This window comes from Leptonotus elevatus, chromosome 19, assembly GCF_054856555.1.
Source record: "Leptonotus elevatus isolate MCC_2025b chromosome 19, RoL_Lele_1.0, whole genome shotgun sequence".
In the NCBI taxonomy this organism is placed as follows: domain Eukaryota; kingdom Metazoa; phylum Chordata; class Actinopteri; order Syngnathiformes; family Syngnathidae; genus Leptonotus; species Leptonotus elevatus.
In genome coordinates, this window is record NC_141257.1 from 9980449 (window position 1) to 9993461 (window position 13013).

Sequence of the window (13013 nt, forward strand, 5' to 3'; positions counted from 1 at the left end):
AAGTGACAAATTGATGTCCTTCCTTTGCACAGATTTGAAAAATGCCCTCCAACTTTTATGATTGCTTGTGGTGGTCTTCCCAGCTGCTTAAGGACTTCCCGGACGAGCTGCGCTCCGACATCACCATGCACCTCAACAAGGAGATCCTGGAGCTGTCCCTCTTTGCCTCGGCCAGCCGGGGCTGTCTGCGCTCTCTGTCGCTGCACATCAAGACCATCTTCTGCGCTCCTGGGGAGTACCTCCTCCGAGAGGGTGATGCCCTGCAGGCCATCTTCTTCGTATGCTCCGGGAGCATGGAGGTCCTGAAGGACGGCATGGTGCTGGCAATTCTTGGTAAGATATAGCGTACATACAGTATCTTATAAGAGTCCCTCCGCGCCTTTATTAGGACTTAGGAAAAGTTCAGCCGCAGCCTTGGTAATGAAGCTCAGGGAGCCTCATTGTGATCGTCGGTTCCTTTTAAATGAGCCTGTTGTTTGGAGAAGGCTCCCATGAACTCGCATTTAGTCAGATGTCATTTTTCAACATGCTTTGGCTGTGAAATCCAATTTAGGATCTGCTTATTGTCATATTTTTGCCATGCTTTACTAGATGGTGTGCAGGAAAATGAATGACAGTACGTATACATTTGGTGACTTAATTGGGCGGATGCAAGAATCATTCCGTTCCCACAGGTTTGACCGCACACATCCTGCTGTAGAATTTGAGTCCACATCATTTCATCTAACCAGTTAAATGGAGTCCCATTCAAATCCTTCTTATCCAGTCCATTTGCTTGTATGTGTACTGGTTATGTTTACATAGCTCAGGCAGCGATGAAACACAACACAAATGAGTTTGCAATAAAATTGTAGCATCTCGTTAATGAGCTGAAAACTTTGGGCAAAGATGCAATTCTGCGAAAACAAAGGTGTCTTTATATAGACAAAGAATTGTGATGATAGTTTATTTTTATCAAAAGCATTTTTAGAAGCTACAATGAAAGGAAAAACAAACTATAAAATGCATTAAAAAGAGTCAAACATGGGAAAATGTGGCACTTTGATTGGCAAGTGCCAAGTGATCATTTGGCCCTAGTTTGTAATCCACTATTCAAATTTTTTTAAATTTTTAAATATGCAGTTACTTCAAAGAAACGTTCATGTTAAACGTGTAATTATACAAAAATGTCGCAATTCACAGAACTAATCTGAAACCTAATCCAAACCAACCTGATTCCCAGGATGAGTTTTTCCATCCACAAACATCTGCGAGAAACGACATCTTGCCTCGAATCAATAATAATATTGTTTGCTATGCGTGACGTGTGTGTTTATTCCCTGCTAGTCCCTCCTGGGTGAAGATAACTTAATTGCGGTGTAGCAGAGTCAATTGAGGACTGAACTTGGAAAGCATCGAGAGAGTAAAAGTTGGAGAAGGCTGGAGAGAGGAAGTTTGATGTTAGTTGCATAAAGGACAAGGATTAAGTGGGAAGAAAAAGAAGTAGGAGGGGTCATTTTAGGTAAGCAGAGGTGTTCGTCTCGGGGACAGCAGAAGGAAAACACGACTTGACACTCCATTATTATAAATAATAACCTTTTTTATTGCATTTGGATAAGCACTGTTTCACTGTTTTATTGGTTTCTTTTGTGACTTCTTGGCGCAATGAAATATTTTTATCATGCTGAAAATCTGACAGTTGCTCATTATTAAGAGCACATTTTGTGTACCGTTTGGCTTAAGAATTAATGAATAACGAGTCACTTTTAATATTACAATATGATCTAATTATTCATTACCAAGCGCACATGTTTTCTTTTCTTTTTTTTAAATTGACAGCCAAGTGATATCACATTCTTAAAAATAATTAGAGGATGAAGGTGAAAAATGCATGGAAATAAAAGATGAATGACTGAATGTTAAACAGAGTCTAAACAATGTACAATGAGGTGATGTAAAGGCCATAAATAACATTTACATCTCACATTCACCCCAAAAAAACTCTCACTCACACAAAAAACTCTCTCACATAAACAAAACCCCTCACATTCTCAAAAAAGGCTTACATACATTGAAAAAGTACTCTTACTCACCAAATACCAAACTAAAACAGACATACAGAAAACTCACACGCAGAAAGAAAAAGAAAAACAAATTTGGGGTGGATGATATTTTTTCATCAAAGTCTGAGTAAAAACTTACTGTGAGAGTCAAAAATTGTCTGTGTGAAACAAAGCTCAAAAGTGAAAACAGAAGCTGTCTATAAATCTCAATTGCTAATTGGCTCTCCCATTTATTAAGTCCCTGTCCTTGTTCGGACTGAATGAGAGAGTTTTTTTGGGCAGTGTGAGAGTTTTTTTTTTTTTTTGTGAATGTAAGAGAGGTTTTTCAGAGCACGTAAGAAGTTTTGGGTGTGAAAGATTTTAGGGGCTCATAAGACTTTTTTTGGGTAAGTGTGGAGGTTCTTTGGGCAGAGTGAGAAGTTTTATGGTGAGTGTGAGCGTTTTCATGAGAGTTTTTGGTGTGAATAAAAAGTCTCGAGGCACAGTATGTGAATGTTTTTGGGGTGAGAACCTTTTTTTTTTCCGTGCGAGAGGTTCTCTGGTTTGAGTGAGGTGAAAGTTTCTTTGTGTGATTGTGAGCGGTTTTTTGCTGGATGTGAGAGTTTTTGTTTTTGTTTATTTTTGGTGCACATAAGTTTTTTGTGGTTGTGAGATTGAGTTTTGTTTTGGGAGCATGAACGTTTTTTGAAAGATTTTTGGGTGCATGTAAGAGTTTTGGGGTAAGAGGTTTTTTTTTAGGGGGGGAAGGGGGTCATGTTAAAACGTATTTTTGGCCACCTCATACAATGTCCCCTATTCTGATATGCAGCATCCCTGTGTGTCATGAGCAGGCAAAGGCGACCTGATCGGAGCCAACTTGTCCTTAGACGACCGAGTGATAAAAACTAACGCGGACGTGAAAGCGCTGACCTACTGCGACCTGCAGTGTATTAACTTGAAGGGTCTGTATGAGGTGCTGGACCTCTACCCGGAGTACTCACATCACTTTGTGCAGGACATCCAGCAGGATCTCACCTACAACCTGAGGGAGGGACAAGAGACACATGTGAGTCATACGTATTTATATTTACATTACTAGTTGTGTAGGATTTTACGCATGAGTTTTCCTTTAAATTCATATACATACTTGTGGATGTATGAAATGTGTTATCCTGTCAAATAAATCTTATGTACAATCAGCGACATCAAAACTAATCTTATACCAAAGATACAATCTGGATCCTGGTTTTGATCCAAATATAGTAGACGTGTGAGAATGATGGATGGGTAAAAGTTTTGCTACTGTAATTACAGTCAGCCGAGAGTTTGTTGTGTTCACTCGCCACTGGCCCACTTTTGCGCGCTAATAAACGGATAACAGGAAGCTTTTGCACTGAGTCAAGTATGACAACTGGGCAAAGTTTAAATGAGGAGACAGCGGTTGTGCTGGTTCTCACAAAGTTGGGAGCACAGGATTGAATTGAGATTTAGGATGCGGATCTGTTTTTTGGGGGGGGATTAATTAACTGATAAGAGGTGTGTGCCAAGACTTTTGCCCTGATAGTGTTGCTTGCTTATTGATGAAGCCAAAGAAGAGAACAGACAGATACTGGTTGATTGTTCATTGAAAGGCACTATTCCTTTGTTGGCTGTTTCCAGGTGAAAGCTAGACTGTCAGCAGCAGCTCTTGATGCTCAGGTACGACACCACAAACAATCGTTCACGCATAAACACAGAGACGTAGATTGATTATTTCCAATATAAGAGCAATTTCCTCAGCTTCGAGTGCCATGATTCAAAAGATTATGGGACTCTTCTAGGGAAAATGACTTCGAAATTGAATTGAATAGAATCATCAGATTTGTTGTGTGCTTGTACTGAATTTTTTCTGAGAGACTTGGGTCAATCAATATTTGCGCCTTTACCATAACCCCTATTACAGTGCTGTAGGCTTTATCATAATGTGGTAAAAAAAACAAAAAACAGACATAGGTGTCAGACTCAGCACTTTGGCCTTGGTTGCATTATCATTTTGATATACACATTTTACATTAAATCAATCAAATGAATCTTATTCCATACACTGTTAAAAAAGAAAAGAAAAAAAAGAGTAATACTGTATTTACTTGAAAGTTTTTTCATTCAGAAATTCTAAGTAAAATTTACAACCAAAGGTTTGAGTGCATGTTACCAGTTATATATATATATATATATATATATATATATATATATATAAATATAAATAAAAGAAAGTTGTTCAAGCATTGAGGAACAAACTCATGACCTCCAGCTTGGGGGACCACCTGAGTCATGCCACTATGCTGCATTACTGGCGTGTTTAAAATGAGACCAAAAACGGGTTTCTTGGAGGTAAAAGGATTCCGCCTGACACCATCAATATACTAAAACACAGCAGGAATGGCATGGCTCAGGTGGTAGAGTGGCTGTCTCCCAACATAAAGGTTGTGGGTTCGTTCCTCAATCCTTGAGTTGCTTATATATATATATATATATATATATATATATATATATATATATATAAACTGGTAAAATGTCCTCAAAACTCTCTTAAAAATGTACTTAGAATTTCTGATTCATTCTTTATTTTATTCAAGTAAATATTTCTTCTATCTTTTTTTTCCATTTTTTTTTTTTTTTACAGTGTATTAAGATATCGTCTTTAAAACTATCCACAAATGATGGTTGTTACTTTGTAAACAATAAATGACTTGACTGTTTCCCTCTATTCCCAGTCAGGTGTAAAAAGGAATGGACGACTCGTTCAGGGTTGTGCGCCTCTCGCCGAGGCCCAGGGGGGACACGACAAGGACACGAGGGAAGATGATGATTGTCTGCCATCGGAGCAGAACAGAGCAGTGACCCTCAGGGGCGCCGGTGGTTCGTCTCCGGTGGGCCAAGCCAATCACGGAAGCGCAGGACGGAGCACTGAAAAGTCTCCGAGGATGAGCCAAGATATTACACTGGTCACTTTAGACCCTTCGAACCTGAGCCCCAGGTGAGTTGGATAGCTATACACTGGTCTGCTTTTAGAATGTGCTCGCAGGAGAATTTAGCAGGATTTAGTGGGTCATATTTTACAAGCAGTGTGAAAACGCTAACTGCCAAACTGCAATTAAATTTTTTTTTTGCAACAGACAGAAATTGTAGGCCTAGTTTTGGCACAAGCATGTTTACAGCCTTTGTTCAGCTATTTATCATCATGCAACAGACCCCCATTGTTGATGGGCAGGAAAAGAAAAAGGAAAGTGCCGTCTCGCCTTTCTTCACGTCAATGTGCCAAGAAAGGTGACAACAAAACACAAAATGAGATTCGTACAGGTACAAGTGTTAACAGGAGCAATAGATGTTTTTGTTTCAATGTCAAAGACATTCCCTGCTGCCAAGGCACTGAAGATGAAGAATGGAACCCGAAGTGATAGTTTGCACTCCTTTAAATGAAAACAGAGAGACGGCGAAGACCCCCGCCCAGACGCTCACACATGATTTCTTCTGTGCAGGATAGTGGACGGAACAGAGGACAATGCAGGGACAGAAAGTTTGCCACCCTTTCCTGGCTTCTCTTCCAACCATGGTTGCCATGACAACGATCCCACCAGTGCCTCAGCATCCACTACAGGTGATCCCATCACGCAAAGTGAAAATGCTTACTTGCCTTGGCCTGTTTAGTTATGATTAATGTGACTTTGAAAAAGTTGCCGCTGCCAGATGCTGTTTTTAAATCCGCACGTCAGCACTCCTGGGACTGATTTGTTACGTTCCCGTTTTTGTCACAGAAACGCCACACATCAGCACGGCGGAATTAGCGGCAAAGGCGGAGGAGACCAGAGGACAGCTCCGGCATCTCAACCAACAGGCAAGTGTGTGCTGTTTACCTTTTTGGGCACACAGTGCCACACTTGCGACGATCCCATTTTAATCAACTCCAAAATGTGCAAGCACGTCGATAAACCTCTAACCTTTGCCTTTTAGCCCTACAGCTGCATACGTCTCTCCAAAGGTTAATTCTTTCGGGTTATAACTAAGCATTAATAATGCCGATGCAAGGCCTAACATGGTGACCTGTGTACCGCGTAATCGAAAACATAAAGTGCGAGTCCTCAAAGGAGACGGGTCAATAGCTGCTTGAATAATTGCGCAATAATGATGAGAACGGACTTGCAAAGCATTCAATGACCTGAGGTAGACCTTGACAAAATGTTGCTGAAGACACACATTGCATATATGTCGCAGCAAAATGTACTTGATGAAAGCGTCAAGAGTTGTCCCATTACAGCTGAAGTTGCATCGGTCAGCACTGCTGATTCTGAAGGCCCTGAGAAGATTCGATTGACATGGCAGCACATTGGAGGCTGAGATTTGATTTGACAAAACGGCCACATACCATAATGTAAACAGTGCAGTCAAGAGAAATGCTGTTGGGAATAAATTGATACAATTTCATCAAACGAGTATTTGGATTTCGGTTGTAAAAAAAATGTAGGGCAATGATTCTCAGAAAAAGCTGACCCTCTACCACTGATTAACTTAATACCTCATTGAAAGGAGCATTGCAATAATAGATGCTATTACATTGTTCGGTAGTGCCTCTTAGCATCTAATATGATTGTGTTTTTGCTTGCTGCTGCAGGGCTGACCACCTCCCACGGTTCCTCTCTGAGGTGGCAAAGCAGAACTGCCGCCGTATTGACGGCGTGTCAGATTGGGCTGTCGCTCTCACCATTTCTATTTTTATCAAAGCCTGAGTTTGGATTGGGCTTTTTGTCAGCCACTAATATCAGTGCAGCAGTATGTGAACACCTAAACATATTGAACATGTTCAGTTAATACCTCCGCAAGAGTGCCAGTCCAAGCATCATTATCATCCTTATAAAGAAAGAGTATGCCTATACAGGTGTATCTAATGTTGCGGCCAGTGAGGGTCACTCAGAGAGTGGTCATCTCTTGACCGACCGGCTTCCCACCTGCAGTAGTGGGTCATGCTGGGAGGGCTGGTGTTCTCTCTCCGGTTGCTGGTATGCATGATTGACCTGATGAATGGCAATGAGTGCTCCGACTGGCAGAGGCAGATGGCACGTTGGCATGGCTTCATGGCCCTCTGTCGAGGCTAGGCAACTCCCCACCCCCCACACATATCAATGTAATTAGTAACTAGTTTGTTCCATGAATGAAGTAGAAGGTGATAGTAGTATTTTGATGCATAATAGATTCCAAAATAGATTGGCTCATAGTAAGCACGTAGGTAGCCTACATACTTATAGGTAGCTAGGTACGCACGTAGCTAGCTAGGAAAATAGCTAGCTTGGTAAGTATGTAGGTAACTAGCTAACTTGGTAGGTAGCTCGCTAGCTAGCTTGGTAGGTGCCAGGTGGGTAGGTAGATAGACAGGTGGCTAGCTAGCAAGTTAGCTAGCTAGGTACGCATGAAGGTAAGTAGGTAGCTAGATAGGTACGCACATAGCTAGATAGGTAGCTAGCTTGGTAAGAATGTAGGTAGCTAGCTTGGTAGGTGGCAGGTTGGTAATAGACTTGTCGGACAGGTATCTAGCTAGCAAAGTAGGTAGGTCGGTAGCTAGCTAGCTAGCTACAAGGTAGCTTGGTACTGACGCTGAATTTGTGGATGGATGTCAGGATGGATGGATGAATAATGGATGGGTGGGTGGCTGGGTACTTTAGATCAATCAAAGTTATTATAGTTAACGGAAACTAACGAAATAACTAACATTGAGAAATTGATTTTGTTTAGCAAGATAAAATGAAAACAAAAGTGCCCCAAAAAAAACAAATTGAATTGTTTGTTGACAGGTGCTAAACCTAGGCAGGGAAGTAGCAGACCTTGGGCAGGTGATGAAGCGGATGGCCCAGCTCATGGAGACCCTGATGTCACCCGGGCCCCAAACAACACTGGCGTGCCCCACACATCGCTCCCCACACCACATTCATCTGCCCCACACTAACCCCCCTCCATGCTATCCTTCCCCGCCCTCATCTCAGACTCCCTCCATCTGGACAGACACGCCCCTGTCGCCGCCCCCCTGTCAGCAGGGCACCATATGCCACGTGGACTACCACGCGCATGGACCCCGGGACTTTCAGCTAGGGTGCGCCCCCAGCCCATTTAAAACGCGACCCTCCTCCATCATGGCAGAGGCACATCTGACTTCCTTGCCCTTCAGCTCACCAGAGACTCACCAATGCAAAGACGAGCTTTCTACCTCTATCAGGTCAAGGGTACGCAATCCACCTCCGCAGGACGGGAGTGACGCAAGCCCTCATCGGAGCTCCGGGCGCTCCCCTCAGTGTGGACTCATGGAGAGCTACCAGAACCAAACAAAGACTTTGTAGCAGGTCTGCAACTGGAGTCTGCTGGCCTTATAATTCTGGGAACGATCACACCATTGGATGATATTTGCAGGGATGAAAGATTACTCTTGCTTTAAAGACACGCAATGAGAAATTCAATTGCATGAAAACAAATGAGTTGTGTTAGCATTAGACGATAGCATTTTGGTGTTTATTAAGACAGGGTTTAAAGGTTTATGGCAAACAACCAAACCCCTCCCTCCCTTCTGCTACCCCTGAGGCACCTTACCATTTTGAAAGCAATAGACACACAGTAGGAGTCTTTCTGTTCTTTAAAAGAATTACCTTGAGTAACGTACCCACGGGGTTTATTTTTCAGGGCCAAAATGATGCAGGTATGCTCCCATGCTGTAAAAAAATTAAGGCTACAAAAAAACAATACCTCGGAGGAGACATTCACATGATGGAAATTCTCTAGTGACGCCATCGCTACCCAACCCTTTGCCCAGCCCTCCTATCCACCTCTCACTGCTCTTTCCCAAGGACCAGCTATGATTGGTCCTAGTTATCCAATGCGTTAGAGGGATGAGAAACAAGAGGCTGGACATATTGTGCTCTTTACCACTGGTCCTCAGGGAAGGCGGAGTCGGGTTGGGGGGGTGCTAGCTACGGTTGGCCTCGAGCAACTCGGGGCCCTGCTGTCGTCTGTCACACTAAGCAGGCTCTGCCTCTCCTTCTCTGGCTCTTTGCCAATATGTCCCCCACTTTACCAGTTCTCCTTCCTTCCTTCTATCTCTGCATGCTTGTCCGAGCACTTTTTGAGTAGTTCCTATAGACGCACATTACCAATGCCGCATGTCCCCATGTGGGAATCCAGCTCGCCATTTATCCTTCTATTGAAATGAAACACTGTTTTAATAAGCAAACTTGACATTTACTGATGCATATTTATTGGACGTGGGTTCATTTTTGAAACAGCCAGGTAATTTAAAGCCTAAAGTCGTCAGATGCATCCCTGTTGCGGAGTTGCCTGGAGCAGACTGATAATAAATTGGTTTATGGTCCATGTTGTAGGCCATTTCCCTAGTTCTGATCAAGGGTTTGCAGCTCTGACGTTTGTATTCTCACAGGCGAAGAATGAAGAATGAAGGCAATATTAGAAATGCACAATATTTAAGACTTTTATATTTATATGAATGTATCAAAAGAAAATAATGTATTTTTTTACCTTAAAGAATGCAAGACTTTAGGATAGCGGTTCTGTATGCGAGGTAGCGCCTGTTTTGCTCGGCGGCACAAGTGGGATCCCCAACGGGGAAAAGGTCCCGACTCTCATCCCTGCAGATCATCTGTTGTTTGCATTTATGTACAGTTGGTTCTATTTAGCTACCTTGCACATGGAATGTAGTGGAATAAATCATTTTACCCTCCCTTCGGATTTTGATATTAGATACAAGAATTGTTATGCTAATAAACGACGAATATGACTGTTAAGTCGGGGCTGCTTTTTTTAAGTATTATTCTTCGGTGTTGCACAAATATTCATATAAAGTGCATGCTGGAGAATGTTTTCTGCATTGCATGGAATTTTTTTTCTTCCATTTTAGAGCACTTGTAGGATTAAAAGTCAGAGATCTTCCAAATATGCGCCTTTTCCTTAGCAGTTCTTATCAAATATTTCCCACACTGAGTGGAGACTTCAACATCAAACAATACTTTTAGCTGTGAATATGTCTGACAGACACATCTTTGAGCATTTAAGCTACTTCCAGAAGATTGTTTAATGATGGCCCGGACTCAATCACTACACCTACGGTGACGATTCATCCATTCCACACAAACACAAATTCATTTTTCTATTCAAACGAGCACTGCATTGAGAAGAAAAGCGCCTCTTCACTTGTCCCAGAGTGTCCCAACAGTGTACAGTGGTAGTGAGAATTTCCTTCTGTCAATTTATTTTCACAATGAACATATGCTAAAATGTACCAGCTGTGCTTTTCGAGTCAGCCTTTACAGACCTGCCTGCCAAATGGAAGAGGCTTGAGGATTTTAATGTGTGTGCGTGTGAGAGATTTTTTGGTGGGTATGAGAGACTTCTTTTATGCATTTTTTTTTTTTACAAAAAATAAAAATTGTTTGAGTTTTATGTGTGAGTTATGTGTGAGAGTTTGATTGTGAAAGGTTTTATAGGTGTGTTTGTGTTAAGAGTTTTTGGTGAATATGTGATTTTTGGGGGTGTATGTATGTTTTTGATGTGTGAGAGTTCTGGCAAATTTGAGAGGTTTTTTAATGCGTTAAGAGCTTTTCAGGAGAGTGTTAGAGGTTTGACAGTGAGAGGGGTTTTTTTTGCGTGAGGGAGATTTTTTGATATGAGAGGGTTTTTTTGCGACTGTTAGCTTTTGTGTGTGTGTGTACGTGTGGGAAGTTTTTGAGAGATTTTTGGTGAATGTAAGAGTTTGTTTTTCTTTCAAGCGTGAGTTTTTTGTGTGAGTTAAGTGTGAAAGTTTTGTGCTTTGAGTGAGTGAAGGATTTTTTATGTGAAAGTTTTTGGGTGAGCATGAAAGTTTTTTTTCTTTTATGAGAGGTTTTGGGTGAGTGTTTTTCTGGCGAGTGTGATCTTTTGATTGTGTGAGTTTTTTTTAACTGAGTGTGAGATTTTTTTGTTTGTTTTTTAAGTGTGAGATTTTATTTGTTTTTGCTGAATGTGAGTTTTTTTTTTTTTATGTGTGCATGAGAGCTAAATATTATTTGTGGCCCAAACGAAACCTTATAGATTTACAAGCTAATTTATTGGATGTGTGTACAGCCACACCGATCAATTAAGCGTTTTACCATTTGTGTGTGAGATGCCGTCTGCTGTGTTTGCATTGCAGACAAAGGAGAGGCCGTGAACGGGGCAGTGGAGCTCACACGACATTTGTGTTTGATAAATGAGTCTGAGCTGCTCCCATGTGTGCTGTGGTACAAGCGGCTGGCAGAACAATAGCTACGTCAGAAACCGGAGATTAATGGTGGCTTCCCCTTTATGTCCCATCAAGTGAAGCTTCTGGAACATCTGCCGAATGACCACGTCGCTTTCTCCTTGAACGGGAAGTGACATATTCGTTTTTGCCACTTGATAGCGCCACAGACAATTGATTGATCCTTCATTGTATATCTGCGATGCTGTATGCGCTTTGTCTTCACTAGTAATGCAATTCATCACAGAAGAAAGTAGAATGACTAAGTCCGCCATATAGAAATGAAATACCCTATTAAATTCTCCTAGGCATGTTTTCATATCATTTACAGCATAAATACTATATTGACAGAGAGCAAGAACAATGGATAATACAAAAACATAACAGTGTACCAGTATTTCTGTGTTTACAGTAAACAAATCCTGTTTTCCCCCAAACTAATCTCACAATCCACATTTAAAAAAAATCATGCTCAAAGATGTCCATTATAAACCAACCAACACCCATGACTTACAGGCGTAAAAAAACAGGATTGAAGAGGATCATGCATTAATATTCAGCAAAAATAAAAATAGGCTAAGCTCAAATACTTTGTTTCATTATTTTTTATTAAGGTCAAACTTAATAGTGTACTGTCACCTAACGGCGAACAGTGGTATTACACTCAAAATGAACATGAGACATTTGAACAAATTCACAGCCGCGTCAACCTACGAAAAGGTAAAAATTACTTACTCTAAAATCCAGAATTCCCTCGCTATACATTGTCCAACAGCAGAGCCCAGGGCATTTTTTCGCTTTTGGTTAAGCTTTAAATCCATCCGTGTCGTGTCTGTCGTAGCAGCTAGCTAGCTAGTGCTTCGGTAACACCTGTGAGGGGTTCCGTCTTCCCGGTCCAGCGTCCAAATTTGTTTGGTCTTTTCGTGCTAGTTCCTCGTCAGAGACCAACAGCGAAATAATATCGCGTTGATACACTGACTAGAGGGACTTTATCGATTGTTTGTTTAACGTTTTAATACAATAATACCAATACTCATTAGCCGGATAAACAATACCGTTCACGCAAACACTTCCGGGTGACGCGTCTCGAAAAGCGCGCTTCACGCGAGGCTGTGCGCTCCTCAAATACGTATTACGTTACTTGAGTTGCCATTCAATAATTTCAGTGATACACGCGACAATATGAAAATTCGGACTGAACATTCGCTTTTAACGGCAATACATTATACGCCTCAGGTGTTTGACCTCTTTGCCAACCAGCTGAAAACAGCCTACTGTACTAGACTGGGCTAAGAGCTTTTTAATTGTCACACAGGGAAAGCAGCTTTTCAATCTCTGTGGCTGCTGGCAAGGGGAGCATCATTCCCTCTCAGACAGCCTCAGGGCCTTACCTCATTGCCACACTGTCCCTGACCTCTTCCTATAAACCTTATTTGACTTTGTTGGACACATGACACTGTTTACTGGATGCTAATCTCATCACAAGCACTCTCAGATGAATCACTGTCACATGCGAGCTTTGGATGAGAATTGATGGAGCACTGAAGAATCAACTGGTCTGTAATGCAGGAGCCTTGCTGAGAAATGCATGTAATGTGGTTAAAGTTATAGAAGGTAGAGTGGATACGGTATCAACAATGCAAGTGGTGAGAATATCAAGGCAGACGGCTCCCTCTGCTGTTCACAGCAGTTGGTGGAAGGAATTGTAG

The 13013-nt window shown here is 41.7% G+C and overlaps 2 protein-coding genes across 10 annotated transcripts in view; one reads left to right on the top strand and one right to left on the bottom strand.

Moving 5' to 3' along the window:
* Positions 1-9754, top strand: part of kcnh8 (potassium voltage-gated channel, subfamily H (eag-related), member 8) — a 35911-nt gene extending 26157 nt beyond the window's left edge. For all 3 annotated transcript variants that reach the window (XM_086063212.1, XM_086063214.1, XM_086063213.1), the window contains exons 10-16: positions 84-333; positions 2873-3087; positions 3681-3719; positions 4775-5037; positions 5540-5658; positions 5816-5895; positions 7844-9754. In XM_086063212.1, the coding sequence (XP_085919338.1) occupies positions 84-333; positions 2873-3087; positions 3681-3719; positions 4775-5037; positions 5540-5658; positions 5816-5895; positions 7844-8383 (1506 nt within the window). In that variant the 3' untranslated portion in view covers positions 8384-9754. The remainder of the gene's footprint in view (positions 1-83; positions 334-2872; positions 3088-3680; positions 3720-4774; positions 5038-5539; positions 5659-5815; positions 5896-7843) is intronic.
* satb1a (SATB homeobox 1a) overlaps positions 1-12380 on the bottom strand; it is a 57231-nt gene extending 44851 nt beyond the window's left edge. For 5 of the 7 annotated variants that reach the window (XM_086063215.1, XM_086063221.1, XM_086063220.1 and 2 more), the window contains exons 1-2: positions 12040-12380; positions 3023-3063 (exon numbers count right to left, since the gene is read on the bottom strand). The gene's annotated coding sequence lies outside the window, so the exon portion shown is untranslated. Of the gene's footprint in view, positions 1-3022; positions 3064-8686; positions 8825-12039 lie in introns of those variants that run through there. The other 2 variants (XM_086063218.1, XM_086063219.1) reach the window with 2 other exon arrangements.
* Between the last annotated feature and the right edge of the window lie 633 nt (positions 12381-13013).